Here is a 21956-nt window from a genome sequence, read left to right on the forward strand (position 1 = left end):
AACACAGAGTGTGATGCATGGTACTTCCTCAGGAACATTGGTTGAATGAAATTGGGTATCTCCACAGACGATCATAAAGATTTTGCAACTTATGAAGTGTCACTTCCCTTTCCATCCAAATCAAAATGTCATTCTAGACCTCAGTGGCATTTCTATTGTGGAGCATCATTGACAGCAAAGAATAAAACCAATCACAACCCAGTCTGAGAAGTCATTACCAACAGAGAAAGGAAGGAGCATCCATGAGTGAAGATGAGAATGGCTCTGCTTGTATCAGGAACTTACTTTCTCCTCCTACTCAGGATGCTGACATTTAAAGCCACAGCTCAGCTCTTCATCTTGGGATGCACGTGGTTTCTGGGAATCCTGCAGGTGGGACCGGCTGCCCGCGTCATGGCCTACCTCTTCACCATCATCAACAGCCTGCAGGGCGTCTTCATCTTCCTGGTGTACTGCCTTCTCAGCCAGCAGGTACCACTGTCTTGACTCCCTCTCAGGACTCATCCCATCCTCACTCCACTCAGGTGAGCTGACTCAGAGCATGCTTTGCAGGTCCGTGAGCAATACAGGAAGTGGTTGAAAAGAATCAGGAAAACCAAAGCCGAGTCTGAGAACTACACACTCTCCAGCAGGACCATGTCTGATGGTTGCAAACACAGTGAGGTAAGATCATGCACTGCCCCCAGAGCACTTCACTAACCAATTAATTGATCCGCACATGCCTAGCACACTGGACAACTGCATATGAGCTGTTGCTGTCTTAGGATGGCTTACCCTTTGTTTACTGTTTGACTCATTCTCAAGTGGCATTGGTGGTAAAGAATCTGCCTGTCAATGCAGGAGATGCCAGATACCTGGGTTTGAACCCTGAGTCAGGAAGATCCCCTAGGTAGAAAATGGCAATGAACTCCAGTATTCTTGCCTGGAAAATTCCATGCACAAAGAGCCTGGCAGGTACAGTCCATTGGGTTGCACACAATCGGACACTACTGAGCATGCACACGTGTGCACACACACACACACACACACACACACACACACACTAACCATTAGCAGTGGTCTCAGTTTGTTTACAAAATGTATTTCACTTGTATTCCTTTGGGGAACTGTGTCCATCTTGACTCATATCAGTATTCTTATTGAAAACTTACTATGTGCCGTGCATGGTCAACTAAATAAGCAACTATCAATGATCTGAAATGGTGATGTACATTCTATTCAGAGTCACATTATCTTACCATTTTGCTGTACACCTGTCTCTGTGTAACACTCAGCAGCACCCCTCAAAAATGCAGAAAATGGGGGGAGATTATGTACTTATCTGTGCACTAAAGAGAAAGGTGTTAGCTGGAATTTTAGACTTTCTTAACAAGACTGCCTGATATTGGGGCACTCTCTGTGCTATGCTGTGCTATGCTGTGCTGTGCTGTGCTGTGCTGTGCCCCATCGCTTCAGTCGTGTCTGATTCCGTGCTTTCCTATGGACTGTAGCACGCCAGGGTCCTCTGTCCATGGGATTCTCCAGCAAGAATACTGGGGTGGGTTGCCATGCACTCCTCCAGGGGATCTTCCCAATCCAGGGATCAAATGCAGGTCTCCTGCACTGCAGACAGATTCTTTACCCCTGAGACACTGGGAAAGCCCCTTGGTTCCCTCTACCCACCACAAAACCGAAAAAGATAAGCAGTAGTGACACAATAATTCATGACAGTGATGATCAAGAAACAACACTTACTGGTTTAGGCTTACAAACTTATTTTCCTTATATTTTCTGACCTCTTCCATCTTCTATTTAATGCCTTCAATCTTCCATCTCACTGAAAGGAAACTACTATTTGCCTGGAAGCCCTTCTGCATTTCTTACATTATGAGTCCCCCCAACTTCCATAAGCACTGATTCCACCATTGAATCTTCTACCACTTTGCCCTTTCTCAACAAATGTTCTCAGCACTTATTTCACAAAGAAAATCAACCTTGTCATGATGATACTTTGTGAACTCTATGCCATAAAAAATATCAGTGTGCATCCTCTTGTATCATTGAGACAATGAACCTTCTCGTCTCTGAAGACAATTATTCCACCTATGCTTTGAATACCATTATTAATGCTTATCAATTTCCCTTATATTCTTTTTCACACATATTCTCTCATTCTCTCTTCCCCTTACCCTTCTTCCCTCACTCTTTCCTCTCATTTTCAACAGTATTTTCCCCATAGCCGTGGATACATGTTTGGTTCTCTTCTGTCTTACCAATATGTACTACTTGGCCATCTTCTAGCTACCAGCCAAGAGTTGACATTTCTGTCTTTATTTCCCTGCCTTAAACTCATGCCTTCAGCCTACCGGGGTCCAGCCCTGGTTGGATCCAAGGATTCCCTCGGGAGGACAGCATTGGCGAAAGAATAGCAAAAGGGGAGAGACAAAGGCTTGATCTAACTGGTTTACCCAGAAAGCCAATAAAACCTGTGACATCAGGTTTGCACTGACCACGGAGGCCACAGGCGCCCTCTCAAATCGTGGAAAGTGCCCACCTTAGGCACCTTCTCGAGTGAGTCTTAGAAGCCCGGGCAAATAAATGGTCTCAGAGGGGCCCCATGCTCCAAATTAGTCATCCTGAAGGAAGAACAGAGAAGAAAACAAGAAAAGAGGAAACAAGAAAGAACGACACAGGGAGACCAAGCCTGATGAGCAAGGCCCACAACTTTATTTTCCAAAGTAGCTTTTATACCTTAAGTTGTGCATAGAGGATAATAGGGGGTAGAGAGTCATACAAGGTCAGCAGTCCTTTACCCTTATCGAAGCCAGGCTTTCTTTCTGCAAACTTATCATATGGCTTTAGGTGATTTACATCATCTTCTGGCCAGGAGGCCTGTTAACATTTTATGACCCTTTCTTCTGAATAACGGTTAGTCAATCAGAAAACTTATTTTCTCTAAAGGTGATTATTCTAAAGTCAGGCGCCACCCTCCGAAAGCATTAAAGTTGCATTCCTATAAGGCAAAAGTGTGGTGGGCTATAACAATAAAAGAATTAACTCAAGGGTCCAAGGTTATTAACACCAAGGTTACTACTTATTTTCCCTATATACCAACTATATCAATTAATATACTCCCAAGGACACAATACAGGGGATGTGGAAACTTGGCAGCAAGTATTGGCTCAACAATAAAACACTCCACCAGTGCTATTCTAATAATTTCTTAACTCTCCGAGAAGCTTGGCATTGTTAGAATATCTTAAGCTTCCCGTGCCTCTCGTGGTTGGGAGGCTGTGAACAATCACTTGTGTAGCTGCAGGAATCTGAACAAACCTGTCAGGCAAGCTAAAAAGTCATCAGAGGGGTTTGAATTGGAACACACCTATTATACCTTGGAGACTTATTAGCTAGAGCTCTAAGTTGATTTTCTTCAGAGAAAGGTGGTTGGGGATAGCCCCCACGTTAATGTCAGAAAAGTTGGTGAAAGTCGTGAAATAGTAAAATAGACAGATTTTGGTTTTGGGGTAGATGCTCGGGCAGGTCCAGGCGGCCTCTCGAGTCCTGATTAGCCTTTGCATGTCAGGTCCTCTCTGCATGACCTTTGTCATGGGTTGGGAACTCCCGTGCTGGCTCCCATGTAAATTATAGTTTCTTTCACCTATATTTCACCAAAACAAATATCTCTTAGATTTACAATGATCTCCATCTCCCAGAAAGTCTTTCACAATTTCTGATGATTCTCTGCTGTTTTCTCATAAAACATTCCATCCTTATCCTCACTAGATTCTACCTATACATTCCCCTTTGTCTTTCTTCCATTCTCTCTTGCTAATCTCTGTCTCCTTTGTAGTTCCATACAAGTGATTGGTTCCAGAAAAACTTTAATTCCTGTTTTATTCTTTTCTCCTAGACAACATTTATTCCTTAGATTCAGTCACAATAGCTGCAAATGGTGACCATTAGTTTCTTTATCTCTTACTTCTCCTCTGAAATCTAAAGGAGTATGGAGTATTTGACATTTTTGGTATCTCAAAGTCTTCATCAACTCAGCTTTCCAATTTAAGCTTGCAATCTTTACCCTAATCCAGTTCTTTCTCATGGTGTCCTTCTCAATCTTCATGATACCACATTCATCCTTTGGCACAAGTTTGGATCCTGAAAGTTACTCTCAACAGCTATCTTATTATCATCACAACATACTACCTTTGATCTTTTTGTTCTTATCTTTTCAATATGTCCACAATCTCTCCTGCTATCTCAACTTCCATCACCTCCTCCTTAGCCAGGCTGCCAGCTTGCCTAAACACCTGCTATGCTCACCTCACTGATTATTCTTTCCATCCTTGTCACCTCCCAATACATCCTTTACCCAGAAATCAGAAAGATCTTTTCAAAACACAAATAAAATCATTGCACTCTTTGGTAAAAACATTACATATAGGGTCAAAACCAAGAGCCATACATCAGTGAGAATTTGTTTGATTCATCTCCTGCTTTCCTCTCCAGCTTCATATACCATGTACTCACCATTATTCCGGCCACATCAAATTTCTTTCAATTTTGAAAATTCAATGTGCCTCTTTGGGACAGAGGCTTTGCACATATTCCTTCTCTTTAAAACACTCTTTTTTATTCCTTGACTCAAAACTATGTACTCCTTCAGACATATCTCTATATGTCGATTCCTCCATGAAGCCTGTACCTGCTCAGGTTAGATCAGATTCTTCCATGTTTCTCTCCAATAGCCCCTAGAGAGTTTTGTCAGCGTCACTTTGCTCTTGATTTTCTGTATTTGATTAATATCTGTCTTCTTCTAGATTTACCATCTGCAGGCACCATTTGCTTTTCCTGTCTGTTATATCTTCACTATTTCACACAGTGCCAGACATGTAGAACTACTCAATGCATAACCGCTACATGATTGGTTAAATTAATGAGTGAATAATCTGCACCTGAAAGAAGGGACAGAAACTGTCTTATTCATCAATCTCTCTCTCCAGTGTTTAACATTTTCCAAATGATCAGAAATTACTTACTAAACAAAAATGAATGAATGAATAACTGATCATTAAGGGGGTAAAATATCAGACAAAATTATTGATTATTTTATGGTGCCTCTTTCCTTTAGAAATATCAAAGTAATTCTCTCTCCTACTACATTTTTTTTTATTATTAACCATACTGTCTACCAATTAAACCCAAGTATTTCCTTATGATCCCAGAGCATTGTGTAGATCCTAGTTCCCAGGCTGAAACAAATCTGGAATGAAATATTAGCTCAACCAAGTGTTTGCTCTGTGAGCTAGGTCAAATTGCTTTTCAAATTGTTTCAAAATTGTGAAACATTTTCAACTCTCAGTTGCCTCATTTGTCTCCTCCCTCCAAATTAAGACCATTTTCTTAGATTAACTCAATCAGGACTAACCACATGCTTCCCTTTGCAGACTCTAAGTGGGTCAAGTCTTGGTGGGAGGGGCTGAACATCCTCCTCACACTAAATTCTGATTCAGCCAAGGTTGCAGAGTATAACCTAGCGGAAGTTAATGTGGCTTCCCTCATACAATTGATGCTGTCCACATGGGGAGGACCCCAAGATCTAAGAGAGTCAATGACTTGCTCTACCGCAGCCCTGTCATACTCATGGATTACACTCATTCAGAGAGAATAGAACAAATAACTCCTGAGTCTCTGCTTAAGGGAATGCTAATGGTGTGTGACTCTCCATGTTCTTGAGTCAACTCAGCCTCAGCAAGGGCATAACCCTGTCCCTGGGAGACACAGAACAGAATCTGAGCTTCCCTCACTTTAGAATCCAAGAAAACTTGCACTTCCATAGTGTAGTTTCCTACCGTTGCTGTAACAGGTTACCACACACTTGCTGCTAAAAACAAACAAATTTATCCTACAGATCTAGAGGTAAAAAGTTCAAAATGGATCTTATGGAACTAAAATCAAAATGTCTGTATCCCTTCTGGAGACTTTAGGGAAATACACATTTCTTCACCTTTTTTTAACTTCTTGGTGCTGCCTGCATTCCATGGTTAGTGGCCTCGTAATTCACTCAATCTTCAAAGTCTGTTTAGTGTAGCTTTTCAGGTCAATCGGCTCACCTCTATCTTCCTCCTCCTTCTTCCCCTTCTTCTTCTCCTCCTCTTTCATCTCTCTCTCTCTCTCTCTCCTCCTCACCTCCATCATTATATCTTTTCCTGCATCTTACTCTCTTACTTCCCACTCTCCTTTATGAAGACCCAGATCATTACATTGGCTCATCAAGGTAATCCAGGATAAATTTTCCACCTCAAGATCATAAAAATTCATTTTCCCATGTAAGCTCATATATTTGCAGCTTCCAGAGTTAAGATGTTGACATCTTTGTGGGATCATTATTCTGCTAGCACATCTGTTGTATGTGGGTTTGATTTATAGTTCAGTTCAGTTGCTCAGTCATGTTCAGCTCTTTGCAGTCCCATGGACTGCAGCACGCCAGACCTCCCTGTCCATCACCAACTCCTGGAGTTTACTCAAACTCATCTCCATTGAGTCAGTGATGCCATCCAACCATCTCATCCTCTGTCGTCCCCTTCTCCTCCTGCCTTCAATCTTTCCCAGCATCAGGGTCTTTTCCAATGAGTCAGCTCCTCGCATCAGGTGGCCAAAGTACTGGAGTTTTGACTTCAACATCAGTCCCTCCGATAAACACTCAGGACTGATCTCCATTAGGATGGACTAGTTGGATCTCCTTGCTGTCCAACGGACTCTCAAGAGTCTTCTCCAACACCACACTTCAAAAGCATCAATTCTTTGGCGCTCAGCTTTGTTTATAGTCCAACTCTCGCATGCATACATGACTACTGCAAAAACCATAGCTTTGACTAGATGGACCTTTGTTGGCAAAGTAATGTCTCTGCTTTTTAATATGCTGTCTAGGTAAGTTGTAACTTTCCTTCCAAGGAGTAAGCATCTTTTAATTTCATGATTTATAGTAGAAACACTGAAATCTTCTTCATATTTTATATATATATATGAATAAATATTTGCCACTGTCCCCTACTTCCTGCAGAGATGATATACATGGTGAAGAAACGAAATATACTTTCTCTATAGAGAAACACAGTAAGGGCATCAGATAGCCATTGAAGGATTCTAAACTTCAAGTAATCTGGTCAGCTATTTCTACTATCTATGGGCAAAGGACTAAACAAATCCATGGCTTAATGTAATTACATCTTCTACTGTCTCCTAAAATTTGGTGTCTCTTGTGCTTAAAAGTTAGGGATATCTTTCATCCTGGAATTTCTTCTATGGCTTCCTGTCATCTTGTGCAACAAAAACAAAATAATTTATCTGTGTTCCATTGTGCATAATTTCCTGGAGCACAATATTTGAAACCTTCTTGAGTGAAGTTGCCCATCCCAAACACCAGAATTTTCCCTGAGCTTTCTATAGACCTAGGAATAAATAACTCATACTGGGGATGGTAAGGATTGTCCAAAAGGACTTCAGTGATTTTTCCTTTACATCTCAGGCAATTAACAACAGATAACATTTCTAGACTTTTATCAATTTTCAAACTGCCATTTTATAACTCCATGAAGAAAACATTTCCCAAACTCTGATTAGAGGAATCAAGACATACATTTAGAAACAGATAGTTTTTGGGGGTTTTTTTGTTTTTTGTTTTTTTTTTTTGGAAGGACATTTAACTGTTATTATATTCTATAACTTCAGGGTTAGGAAACATAGGGAGATAGGACTTCTGAGAAAGGCCAGGCTCAACCAAATTTCATCCAGTCTGATAGGCATTTTGATCTTATCCTGACAAGTCCATCTGACAAGGAGATTTTTTTAACTGAAGGCTTCTTAAATTTCTTTCCTTTTTTTCAAAGAAAATATTTATCTTTCCACGGTCTTATGTATCATTTCTAAAATATTACCTTTCCAAGTTACTTTAAAAGATCTTTGATTTTTCACAGAGCTAGGACAAATAATTTCACAATTTGTATGGAAACATAACAAACTTTAAGTAGCAAAAATAATCTTGAGAAAGAAGAATGGAACTGGAGGAATCAACCTTCCTGACTTCAGACTATGCTACAAAGCTACAGTCATCAACACAGTATGGTACTGGCACAAAGACAGAAATATAGATCAATAGAATAAAATAGAAAGCCCAGAGATAAATCCATTCACCTATGGGTACCTTATCTTTGACTAAGGAGGCAAAAATATATAATGGAGAAAAGACAATCTCTTTAACAAGTGGTGTTGGGAAAACTGGCTGACCACCCATACAACAATGAAACTAGAGCACTTTCTAACACCGTGCACAAAAATAAACTCAAAATGGTTTAAAGATCTAAACATAAGACCAGAAACTATAAAACTCTTAGAAGAAAACAATGGTAGAACAGTCTCTGACATAAATCACAGCAGGATCCTCTATGACCCACCTCCCAGAGTAAAGGAAATAAAAACAAAATAAACAAATCAGGCCTAATTAAACTTAAAAGCTTTCACACAATGAAGGACACTATAAACAAGGTGAAAAGGCAGCCTTCAGAATGCAAGAAAATAATAGCAAATGAAGCAACTGACAGCAAAGAATTCAACTCCAAAATATACAAACAGCTCATGCAGCTCAATACCAGAAAAACAAATGACCCAATCAAAAACTGGGCCAAAGAACTAAACAGACGTTTCTCCAAAGAAGACCTATAGATGGTTAACAAACACAGGAAAAGATACTCAACATTGCTCATTATCAGAAAATGCTAATCAAAACCTCAATGAGACACCATCTCACACCTTTCAGCATGGCTGCCATCAAAAAGTCTACAAACAATAAGTGCTGGAGAGGGTGTGGAGAAAAGGGAACCCTCTTATACTGTTGGTGGAAATGCAAACTAGTATGGCCACTGTTCTCTATGGAGAACAGTGTGGAGATTCCTTAAAAAGCTGGAAATAGAACTGCCATATGACCCAGCAATCCCACTGCTGGGCATACACACCAAAAAACCAGAATTGAAAGAAACACGTGTACCCCAGTATTCATTGCTGCCCTGTTTACAATAGCTAGGACATGGATGGACATAGATGTCCATCAGCAGATGAATGGATAAGGAAGTTGTGGTACATATACTGAATGGAATATTACTCAGCTATTAAAAAGAATGCATTTGTGTCAGTTCTAATGAGGGGGATGAAGCTGGAGCCTATTATATAGAGTGAAATAAGTCAGAAAGAGAAACACCAATACAGGATATTAATGCATATATATAGAATGTAGAAAGATGGTAATGATGACCCTATTTGCAAGACAGCTAAAGAGAGGCAGAGATAAAGAACAGACTTTTGGACTATGTGGGAGGTGAAAGTGGGATGATTTGAGAGACTAGCATTGAAACATGTATATTACACACGTAAAACAGATAACCAGTACAAGTCTGATGCATGAAACAGGGCACTCAGAACCAGTGCTCTGGGACAACCCAGAGGGATGCGGAAGGGAGAGAGATGGGAGTGGGGTTCAGGATGGGGGGGGGGGACCTATGTACACCCATGGCTGATTCATGTTAACGTATGGCAAAAGCCACCCCAATACTGCAAAGTAATTAGCCTCCAATTAAAATGAATTAATTAATTTTAAAAAGATCTTTGGAGGGATTCCCTGGCAGTCCGGTGGTTAAGACTTGGCACTTTCACTGCTTTGCGCCCAGCTTCAGTCCCTGCTCAGGAAATTAAGATCCCTCAAGCTGTGCAGAGTGGCAGAAAAAAATCATTTGAACTGTATCTTCTTATTGCATGGAAAACCTGAAGTGTTATTCTTTGAGCCATTAAGTGAGAACAAAAGATACTTAGTTGTGTGTGTTTCAAGAAATTCATCATGTCATCAGTGTGAAAGAAGTCATGGTGGTGGACTTATTGGTTACTCAATTCCTGCAAATCTGGAATTATACTGTGTCCCAAGGACTGATGTTGAAGCTGAAACTCCAATACTTTGAGCACCTGATGCGAAGAGCTGACTCATTTGAAAAGACCCTGATTCTGGGAAAGATTGAGAGCAGGAGAAAAAGGGGACGACAGAGGATAAGATGGTTGGATGGCATCACCGACTCAATGGACATGGGTTTAGGTGGACTCTGGGAGTTGGTGATGGACAAGGAGGCCTGGCGTACTGCAGTTCATGGGGTCGCAAAGAGTCGGACATGACTGAGCAACTGAACTGAACTGAACAGTGCATTCAAAAAAACTGTAAACACTTAAGATAAATCATAATGGAAAATAATATTAAAAGAATGTATATATGTGCATAACTGAGTCACCTTGCTGTATCTAATTATTAGAGAAACCTTGCCCCACTAAGAGCAGCCTCTTGCGGCCACTAACCAAGAAACAAAAATAAAGTTTAAAAGGAATTGCGGGTTATGATGGGGCTACAAAGAAAGTCCATCTAAAAGAGGGGTCATCTTGGGCACTCCCAGATGTCAATCTTCTCCTTGTCCTGCAGGTCCTATAGTGGTAGGGCTTATCTCCACACCTGGGATGGGAAAGTTGCTGGATAAAGTCCCCCTGGTCCTGGATACAGAGGAACAGGCAATTGCACATGAGACACACGGGGATTTGCTGTGGGAAGTCTCCCTCATACTGATCTCAGATGGCGTATCCACCTTTATCAGCAACAATAACACCCAGAACCTCAGCTCCCCTGTCACCTTGGTCTTCCAACATGTGAGTCCTGCTGGGATGGAGCTGTGGATGTGGAAGAGTCCTGAGTCCTGGGCAGAGCCTTGGGTTTCAGGAGGCTCCCCCACAAGTGCATCATATCCCCAGGAAAGCCCAACATAAGCTAGCTTTGGGTCAGCATTTCTGAGCAATAGACCCTCCAGCTCACACCTACTTCCTGTCCCTATAGTCAGTGATCCTTGGGCCAAAGAAGAAGGCATACTGCATCTTCTGGGAGTGTGGCCAGAATGTAAGTGGTCACCAGACCACCAGAGGCTGCAAGATGGTGGGAACCACCTGCCAGTGCACCCAACTCAGCAACTTTGCTGTCCTCATGGCCCACTATGATGTGCAGAGGAGAACCCTCAGAGTGGCTACATTCAATGTGTGCTGCTGGGTAACAAATTCCCACCCATGTAAAACAAGAAAAAAATTAAATCTTGCATAGTACAACTGGGATGGCTGCTCAGATTTTTACAATGCTGAAATCATTCTGTCCACCTGGACTGCATTCTTATTGAGGCTCAGAGTCCTCATCCAACCCTCTGACTTCTGGCAAGGTTCAGTTCCTTATGGTTGTTGGACTGAGGTCTCATTGTCTTCCTATCTGTCAGCAAGGGAGCTGATATAGCTCTCAGGGCCTATATGTGTTCCTTCTCAGGTGGCCTCTCCTGGAACCTCTCACAGTGTCTCTATCTGGAGGCCACCAGGAGAAGCTCCCTTACATGAAAACTCTCTAAACTTTGAATGTTTTCTCCAAAAAAAAAGAAAGCTCAGTTTGTGTTTTTGCTTTTTTTTTGTAGAGGAAGTTCTTTTTTTGTTTTTGTTTTTGTTTTTCTCAAACTGGAGGATAATTGCTTTACAATGTTGTTTTGGTTTCAGTGATAAAACGATGTGAATTAGCCATGGTGGTTTAGTCTCTAAGTCATCTCCAACTCTTACAACCCAATAGGCTGTAGCCCCCCAGACTGCTTTTCCATGGACTTTCCCAGGAAAGAATACTGCAGTGGGTAGCCATTCTCTTCTCCATGGGATCTTCCCAACCCAGGGATGAAACCTGTGTCTCATGTCTCCTGTGTTCTTTACTGCATTCTTTATCACCACCTTGGAAGCCCACCCAGATTCGCATTTGACTTCAAACCTGGAAGTGGTTATGTATACCACAGGGGACAGTGATATGGTTGTCAGTAGAATTCTCAATACCATGAGAGTCTTCTGGAATCGAGTGCACAGGGGCTGTAGAAAAAAAGATTTGATGATGGCAGAGGTCAGAGGGGACCAGAGGAACCAGTGAGTACAGGTGAGTCAGGAGAAATCTTTGCCTCTTCACCTGACCAAATGAGCTGCTTACTTTCTCTGGTTCATCAAAACCAACACTCTCTGGCAACCTGAAAGAATGGGGAATTTACTGAAATAAAAGTGGCACTGAAATTAAAGTAAGCATGAAACGACTGTAGCACAAAATGCTTAAGAGTCACAGGAGCCCGCAGAAGTTTGAACAACAATCCAAGGCCATGTTTCCTACAGCCATGTGACTAGCTGTCAAAATATCCATACTTAATACACCATTTTACATTTACTGAAGAGTTAAAATATTGGGGCTTTGAATGCCAAAACAATAAGAAAGGAACCATCTCCATCTCACATCGAACCCCAGACACTGAGTTCCTCTTGGTCCAAAAACCAAATTTGGCTTCTCCTGCACGTGTCAATAGATGTTTTACACAGTAAATACAATCTGTGTATTTCTTATTTGTTCCTTCTTTTTTCACACATCTGATAGATTATTCTCTTGAGTCTACAAAGAGATTCTCCATTATTTTTTGACCATGTGGTGTTCTGTTGGATAAATTACATATCAAGGCTCTTATAGTGAGTGTTTTTGTTAGATCATTTGCTAGTACAAATAACGTTGCAACTGTTTACACTTACTTCATTTATCTCTTTTTTGATTATGCAGTTAGGTTGGATACTGCATCAAATTCACAACTGCATGTTTGTAGATACTTCCATATTTCAACATCTTGAGGTCACTCCGTCGACCCTGACAACAGTAGTATGTGTGTGTGTGCTCACTTTTGGTGAACTCTGTTGTGATTCCATGTACTGTAGCCTGCAAGCTCCTCTATCCATGGGATTTTCTGGGCAAGAATACTAGAGTGCATTGCCATGTCCACTTCCAGGATCTTGCCAACCTAGGGGTCAAACTCACATCTCTTGCATTTCTTGCATTGGCAGGCAGATTTTTTTATCCTGAGCCACATGTTTCCCTACAGGTTCTTATCCAATTTTGTACTTTTACCCATCTGAGAGGAAAATAGCATATCTAGGGAAAGATGTGTATCTTTGTATCCTTTTTATTATTAGTGAAAGGGAACATCTTTCTTTATGAGTCAGTAATATTTCAATGTCTGGAAACAATTTGTTCATATCCTTGGTATATTTTTCTATTAGCTTGTAGTACTTTTCTTATGGGTTGGGGGACACTCTTTAGATATGCTGTTGGTGAAACTAAGGACTCTCAAGTCTTACAATACATCAAAAATCATCTGGAGGGCTTGTTATTTATTTGATATTTTACTGATAAATGTCATACCTAACCTAGGACCCAGCATACCAATTCATGCCCATATCTTTATTCATGAACTTCCCACTACCCTCATCCACACTACTATACCTGGTGAAATCAGGTTCACTGATTTCCACTTATCACATCTTTTAAGAAGCCAGGGAGGTCCGTTGTTTTCTTTTCATTAGCACATAGAAAATCATCTGGACGGAGAATGCTCTAGGTCATTTCACGGAGAGGAAAAAGATAGGGACATCATTGGAGGGACCAGGCCAGAGGGACCTCCCATTTCACAAATATAATTGACCATTTGTATTTGTCTTCCCACTAGATGGTAAGGTTTGTGAAATCAGAAATCTTGCCTGTGTTATTTTTAATGCACAGGGTCAGCACAAAGCCATGTGCACAAAACATCCACAGTAATATCAGTTGATTGAAACTGGGGATATTTATTCAACATCATAAGGTTACTGAGATGTTGATAAGGATTGCATTGAATCTATAGGTCAATTTGCTGCAATGCTACCATTTTAACAGTATTGTCTTCTGATCCATAAATGTGGCATGTTGATCCATTTCTTTGGGTCTTCTTTGACTTCTTTTGACAATCTTCTTTAGTTTTCAGTATAAAAGTTTTGCAGTTTCTAACGAAGTGTCATTTTTACATATTCCTTCTCAGGAGACTTAAATTAACGGCTAAATCAGGTGATCTTGTATCCTGTTCGGCAAGGAAAATTCTGAACTGTCATCTTTGGGCAAAACTTTTAAAATATGTTTTCATGTTTGTTACAGAAACTCTTCACAGAACCATTGTGTAAGGAAGTATGATGGGAATTCTTGATATTTAGATTGCTGGGAGAATTTTGCTTTTCTACTCCATATGGTATGCTCTCAGCATAGTCAAAGGGCTCTGATGTAATTCCCCAGTTGCCTTAGATTAAATCACCTGCTTCAACCTTTTTCTACAAAGTTCCTCAAGTTTATAGGTATATGAAGATATTTGAAGGTATATGACAAGGAAAATGAGCTTCAGAAAACTGACTTAAAATACCATAAGACAGGAAAGTAAGGTTCAAATACATACATGGAGGGTAAACAATTGCTATGGTGTCCCAAATTTTTCCTGGATTATGTCCTAAAAACACTTGAGTTACAAGCAAGCAGGACAGTTGGTTTCAATACATACATGCTTCAACTTCTTCACCCTCAAACTTATGCATGAGAAAAATATATTTTACTACTCACCATATGTGTGGGTGTTTGTAAGTCATTCAGTAGTGTCTGACTCTTTGTGACCCCATAGTCCATAGCCCACCAGGCTCTTCTGTCCATGGAATTCTCCAGGCAAGAATACTGGAGTGGATAGCTATTCCTTTCTTCAGGGGATCTTCCTGACCCACGGATTGAAGTCAGGCCTCCTGCATTGCAGGCAGATTCTTTACCATCTGAGCCACCATGAAAGCTCGGTACACACCATGTACTGCACTAAATTAAGAGATCTAGTTTCTAATTTCACAGAGCTTACATGTTAAAGAAAAGGCTTTGTTAAGAGTAAAATCAGAATCCTGTAAATAAATAAAATCTCTACATCCTTACAATTGTAAGATGTGCTGGGTTAGAAAGAGTATATTGCTACTGAACATTTTTTAAGTTTTACTTACATGTATAACAAACTATTTCATTCTCAGAATGTGATCTTGGCAAGATCCAAGTCCAGTGGGACATAGAAATGTCCCATGGACATCCACTGACCAGATTTGTATCAATTTAAACCAAATGGAAAATGACTTTAAACGATCATAACATGTTAAATTTAAAATATCCATAAGTACATAGTGATACTTAACATATTTGAAAATAAGTGTAGAAGATATGACAGAAGTAGATAATGACAATTTTTCAGTATCCAGTAAATCACCATTAAAAGCACTGGGGGAAATCTTGTTGAAAAACTGGCCAATCTCACAATGCTAAAGAATTCTCTTAAGTGATTATTGATTTATTACAAGGACCAAAGTGTATTTTTGTAATGTTAGATCAGATAGGCACCAAATGAACTTAATGATCAATCTTAACATCAATAATATCAGTCTGATGTTATATATTTCCTGATAAGACATGAACTGAAACCATTTGTGCTAAAGGTTTGTGTCCATATCACAAGTGTGTGTGTGTGTGTGCTGTCGCTTCAGTCGTGTCCAGCCCTCCAGGCTCCTCTGTCCATGGCATTCTCCAGGCAAGAATACAAGAGTGGGTTGCCTCTAGTATTGATCTCTTCCAGGGCATCTTTCTAATTGAGGGATCGAACCCTCATCTGCCTGTGTCTTCCTGCATTGCACGCAGATTCTTTACCCACTAAGCCATCGGAGACGCTCAGTCAATTTAACCTATATCTAATCTAACCTTTAGACCAAGGCTTAGCAAATCCAGGAAGCTGCCTGTCTTGAGTGCTTGTGAAACAGTCTGCATTGCAGGCAGATTCTTTACCCACTAAGCCATCGGAGAAGCCCAATTTAACCTATATCTAATCTAACCTTTAGACTGAGGCTTAGCAAATCCAGGAAACTGCCTGTCTTGAGTGCTTGTGAAACAGTCTGCACTGCAGGCAGATTCTTTACCCACTAAGCCATCGGCTGCTGCTGCTGCTAAGTCGCTTCAGTCGTGTCCGACTCTGTGCGACCCCAGAGACAGCAGCCCACCAGGCTTCCCCGTCCCTGGGATTCTCCAGGCAAGAACACTGGAGTGGGTTGCCATTTTCTTCTCCAATGCATGAAAGTGAAAAGTGAAAGTGAAGTCACTCAGTCGTTCCCGACACTTAGCGACCCCATGGACTGCAGCCTATCAGGCTCCTCTGTCCATGGATTTTCCAGGCAAGAGTACTGGAGTGGGGTGCCATTGCCTTCTCCAAAGCCATCGGAGAAGCCCAATCAATTTAACCTATATCTAATCTTACCTTTAGACCGAGGCTTAGCAAATCCAGGAAGCTGCCTGTCTTTGCAAATAAACTCTTACTGGTTCAGAACCACACTATTCACTGGTTTATTGTCCATAGTTGCTTTCAGGCTACAGTGTGAAGTTGAGTGCTTGTGAAACAGTCTGCAAGACCACAAAGCCAAAATTTTTTACCATCTGGCCCTTTCTAGAAAAACCTTCTGGTACCTGTTCTAAACACAAGGGAAAGGCACACAAGTTAAATAACCATGATGAAGCAGTCAGGCAAATACAAAACAGGAAATTTTTCTAATGTCAGTATCATTGTAAAAGGTGCATAAGGCTATCTACATAAAAGTGATGAAAGTGACATGGCAATCAAATTCACTGTCAACTTTAGTAGTGAGAGGGTAACAGGCAAGAAGGCCAGGGGTCTCCAAACAGAGGAAATAGACTGCAAGTGTCAGACATTTTTTATCTCTTTCTTAAGTGACAGGAGGAAACAAACAAGTGCTAGATTTTTTCCCCTTCTCTATATAAATTTTAAGAGTTTTTTCTTAAAATTCTGTGTTGCCATGACACCTGGCTCCACCTGAACTTAACTTTTCTCAAACTTTGAGCTAACCAATCAACGCGTTTTTCTTATGGAAATGTTTGTCTTAAGCTATGTTAATGAACTATGTATTTACCCTAGACTCTTTCTTCAAGTCGGTTTGCTTAAGACTCAGAACCAATGAGGGCTCAACAAACCTGTATGTTTTACTCATACATTGTTCTCCTAATCTATGTTAAAGAAACTATATATTTACTTGAAAACCTGCCTTTCTTCACGATTCATGTCAATCGTTTTATGGCCTGGGATGACTCACCTGGTGCTAAATGTTATCTCAAAATGCATGTTGTGGGTGATGGGCCTGGTGCCACTCTGAGTTTTGAGACACCTCCTTTCTCTAATTAACAGCTTGCTGATAAGTATATAGCATGCAGCCAAAGGCTAGCAGATTTCCCTGGTGGTTCAGACGGTAAACCATCTGTCTACAATGCGGGAGACCCGGATTTGATCCCTGGATTGGGAAGATCCCCTGGAGAAGGAAATGGCAATCCACTCCAGCACTCTTGCCTGGAAAATCCCAGGGACGGAGGAGCCTGATAGGCTACAGTCCATGGGGTCGCAAAGAGTCGGACACTTTCACTTTCACTTTCAAAGGCTAGCAGGGGGCACTCTTTCTGCCCCCTTCGGTGTCTATGTCAGAAGCTTTCTCTATCTCTTTTATACTTTAATAAAACTTTATTGCACAATAGCTCTGAGAGATCAAGCCTCGTCACTGGCCCCAGGTTGAACTTCTCTCCTCCAGAGGCCAAGAATCCTGGCGTCTTTCACGGCTCAGCAACAGGCTTTCAGTAGGACTCTGATTTGGATATATGCTATAAAAATATTTTGGAAATGATTGAGATAAATTGAATATGTATGAGATATTTAAAGTTATTATGAAATTATTTTCTTGGATATAATAGCATTATAATCATGTAGAGCATATCCTATAAATTCTTCAATATTTGATGAAGATATATTAAAGAAAAAAGTGTTACAGTATGTTCGCTGAAAATCATGTATTAGCAGGAAAATATATGTATGTGTAAATACATTGTGAAAGATTTTTAATATGGCATTATGTGAATAACTGTGGTCTCAAGGTAGAGTATATATAATTTTGTGTGTCATTACACAAAATTCTCTCTGTTTAAACTTATAAATAAAATCTATCATAAAAATAAATGCTTAATTATTAATTCCTAAAATATATATACTAATGAATTTCTAGGTGTACGAAGCTAGCTTTGTAAATAGATATCTTATAAATATATGATTTTTATTGCTATATGGCAATGATACAAAATCTAAAAATTAAAAAAAACATTACTATAATACAGAAGGAATAGAGGGTATTTCTACTTCTGCTTAGGAAATAGAAAATGGCAACCAGTAACAGCAAACTCATAAGAACTATCCAGATAAACTACAAAGTCATTCATTTTCTTGGACTCAGAGAGAGCTGATATACAGCAAAGTAACCTGAACTCTAAGAAAAGACCGTATCATCCATGGAGAGACCATCAGGAAGGAACACTGATACACATATGCAAAGCCCAAAAAACAATGATCTAGCTGTCACAGATGATTAGGAGGAATTCATTTCAATTTTTAATCAGAGAAAATGCTTTCAGCTTGTCATTGTTCAGTATGATGTTAATTGTGGGTTTTTCTTATATGGCCTTTTCCACAAAACTAGAACAAAAAAATTTTAATGTGTATGGAATTGCAAAAGCAACCTTGAGAAAGAAAAACAGAACTAAAGGAATCAAGCTCTCTAATTTCAGACTACACTACAAACTATAATTATCAAAACTGCATGGTATTGACACACACAAACAGAGAAACAGAAATACAGAACAATGGAATAGGATAGAAATTCCAGAGATAAATTCATGCACCTATGGTCACCTGATCTATGACAAAAGAAGGAAAAATATACAATGGAGAAAAGGCAGTGTCTTCAATAAGTGGTGCTATGAGAACTGGACAACTACATATAAAAGATTGACATTAGAACACTTTTAAACACCATACAAAAAAAAAGAGAAAATCAAAATGGATTAAAGACCTAAATGTAAGACTAGATACGGTAAAACTCTTGGAGGAAAACAAAGGCACAACACCCTTTGACAGAAATCACAGCAGTATCTTTTGGGGTTCATCTCCTAGAGTAATGGAAATAAAAATAAAAACAAACAAATGAGACCTCATTAAAATCAAAAGTTTTTGCACAGCAAAGGAAACTATAAATGAAATAAAAAGACAACATACAGAGTGGGAGAAGATACTTGCAAATGATGCAACAAACAAGGAGTTAATTTGCAAAATAACAAACAGCTCATAGAACTCCATATAAAAAAAGAAAAAACCCAACTGTGTGGACACAGTTGGAGAAGGACAGGGTGGGACAAATTGGGAAGGTAGCATTGAAACATAAACTTTGCATGTGTGCATACTAAGTCGCTTCAGTTATGTTTGACTCTGTGTGACCGTATGGACTGTAGACCCCCTGCTCCAGGCTCCTCTGTCCATGGGGATTCTCCAGGCAAGAATACTGGAGTGGGTTATGATACCCTCCTCCAGGGGACCTTCCCAGCCCAGGAATCGAAACCACATCTCTTTTGTCTCCTGTGTTGGTGGGCAGGTTCTTTACCACTAGTGCCACCTGGGAAGCCCCAAAACAAATACTTTACCATATGTAAAATGGATAGCCAGTGGGAACTTGCTGTATAATACAAATCCAGTGCTCTGTGACAATCTAGAGATGTTGCATGGGGTGCGAGGTGGGAGAAAGGTTCAAGATGGAGGAGCTGTGTGTATACCTATGGCTGATTCATGTTGATGTATGGCAGAAACTAACACAATATTGTAAAGCAATTATCCTCTAATTAAAAAATAAAATTAAAAAGAGACTAGTTGAAGCAACTAGACACCAATAAAATGGACTACCTAGAAGAAATTAATAAATTCTTAGAAAGGCATAACCTTCTAAGACTGAGCCAGGAAGAAATAGAAAACATGAATAGACTCATCACAAGTATTGAACTTTAAACTGTGATTAAAAATCTTCCAACAAACAAAAGTCCAGGACCAGATGGCTTCACAGGAAAATTCTATCAAGTGTTTGGAGAAGAGTTAACACCTATCCTTCTCAAACTATTCCAAAATTTCAGAGGGAGGAACACTCATAAGCTCATCCTATGAGGATACCATTATCCTGATAACAAATCCAGACCAAGGTATCATCAGGCCAATATCCTTAAAGGCTCAAATATCCTCAAAAAATACTAGCAAACAAAAATCCAACAGCACATTTAAAGGATCATATACCATGATCAAGTGTGATCTATCCCAGGGATACAAGGATTCTTCAGGAAACACAAATCAATCAATGTGATACACCATATTAACAAATTGAAGAATAAAAACCATATGATCATCTTAATGGATGCAAAAAAAGCTTTTGACAAAATTCAACATCCGTTTATGATAAAAATTCTCCAGAAAGTGGGCACAAAGGGAATCTATCTCAATACGATAAAGGCCATATAAGACAAACCCACAGCAAATATTATTCTCAATGGTGAAAAACTGAAAGTATTTCCTCTGGGATCAGGAACAAGACAAGGATGTCCAATCTCACCACTATTATTCAACGTAGTTTTCAAAGTCCTAGACATGTCAGTCAGAGAAGAAAAAGAAATAAAATGATTGAAATTGAAAAAGAAGCTAAACTGTCACTGATTACAGATGACATGATACTGTGTATAGAAAATCCTAAATATGCTATGAGAAAACTGTTAATACTAGATCTAAACAATGAATTTGGTAAAAGTGCAGGATATGAAATTAATAGGCAGAAATCTCTTGCTTTTCTATATACAAAAATCAAAATATTAGAAAGAGAAATTAAAGAAATAATTTCATGTTCCAACAACAACCCAATCAAAAAATGCATTGAAGATCTATATAGACATTACTCCAAAGAGGATATACAAATGGCCAAAAAGTACACAAAAAGATGCTCAGCATCACTAAATATTAGGGACATACAAATCAAAATTCTCATGAGGTATCACCGCACACTGGTCACAGTGGCCATCATCAAATAATCTACAAACAACAAATGCTGGAGAGGGTGTGGAGAAAAGGGAACCTTTCTACACTGTTGATGGGAAAGTAAACTGGTGCAGCCACTATGGAGAACAATATGCAAACTGTGGGGTGTCTGTAGGATCAGGGAGCAGAAGCACTTCCATAAAGGGACAGAGGCCAAGGGAAGAGTGAAGGGAATAGGGCACTGGTGTTGTCATGTCCAAGAGATGGAAAATAAGAGCTCAACCTTTAGAACTAGAGGACACCAGTGATCACTGTCTTTCCACATAGAGAAGAAAGGGTGCAGTGAGATAAGGATGCAGTGAGATGAGGGCCAGGTACAAGTCGAGAGAGCACTTTCACCAGAAACCCACCCTGCCTACACTTGATCTTGGACATCCAGGCCCCTAAACTATGACAAAATAAATTTCTGCTGTTTGAGACACTCAGTCTATATTCTGTTGTGGCAGCTCTAGCAGAACTGATGATCATGGTCACATAGAAAACAGTAAAGGTGCAAAATGCAAACAAGGAAAATTTTCATAATTCCATCACACAGACTACTAGAAAATTTGAGGGATATGTTTTTCTCATCTTTAAAAACATATCAGGAATATTTTCTTTTGTCATCAAATATGAATCTCAGACTATGTTGAGCTTTGTTGAAGAATAAAATCCTTAGTTTTAGGCCTGCCAAGGTTTAGGGATGCTGGGGTGGCATGAGGGAAATCTTTGTGGTGATGGAATATTGACGGATCTTGATTGCAGTGGCAGTTGCAGGAATCTACATATGTGATAAGACGACACGGAATTAAACACACACATAGTAGCAATGTCAGTTTCTTCATTTAAATATTGGACTATCATTATATAAAAATGTAATCTTTGTGGGGAAATGACTGAAGATTACACAGGACTGCTTGGTTCTGTTTTGCAACTTACTCTTAATTTATATTCCAAAATAAAACTAAATATTTCAAAATCAAAATAAAAAAGTCTGAGTTCTATGAGCTTCCAGTACCTCTCTCCTCCCCTGGGAGGATTCTTGGCTTTTCTTTTCCCAGC

General features: G+C 39.8%; 1 protein-coding gene across 1 annotated transcript in view; it reads left to right on the forward strand.

Moving 5' to 3' along the window:
- LOC129621918 (adhesion G protein-coupled receptor E2-like) overlaps positions 1–14098 on the forward strand; it is a 65222-nt gene extending 51124 nt beyond the window's left edge. The window contains exons 18-22 of the mRNA XM_055538958.1: positions 303–471; positions 553–658; positions 10487–10707; positions 10892–11098; positions 14063–14098. Of these exons, the coding sequence (XP_055394933.1) occupies positions 303–471; positions 553–658; positions 10487–10707; positions 10892–11098; positions 14063–14098 (739 nt within the window). The remainder of the gene's footprint in view (positions 1–302; positions 472–552; positions 659–10486; positions 10708–10891; positions 11099–14062) is intronic.
- The last annotated feature ends 7858 nt before the right edge of the window (positions 14099–21956 follow it).

Source organism: Bubalus kerabau, chromosome 1 (assembly GCF_029407905.1).
Source record: "Bubalus kerabau isolate K-KA32 ecotype Philippines breed swamp buffalo chromosome 1, PCC_UOA_SB_1v2, whole genome shotgun sequence".
Classification (NCBI taxonomy): Eukaryota; Metazoa; Chordata; class Mammalia; order Artiodactyla; family Bovidae; genus Bubalus; species Bubalus kerabau.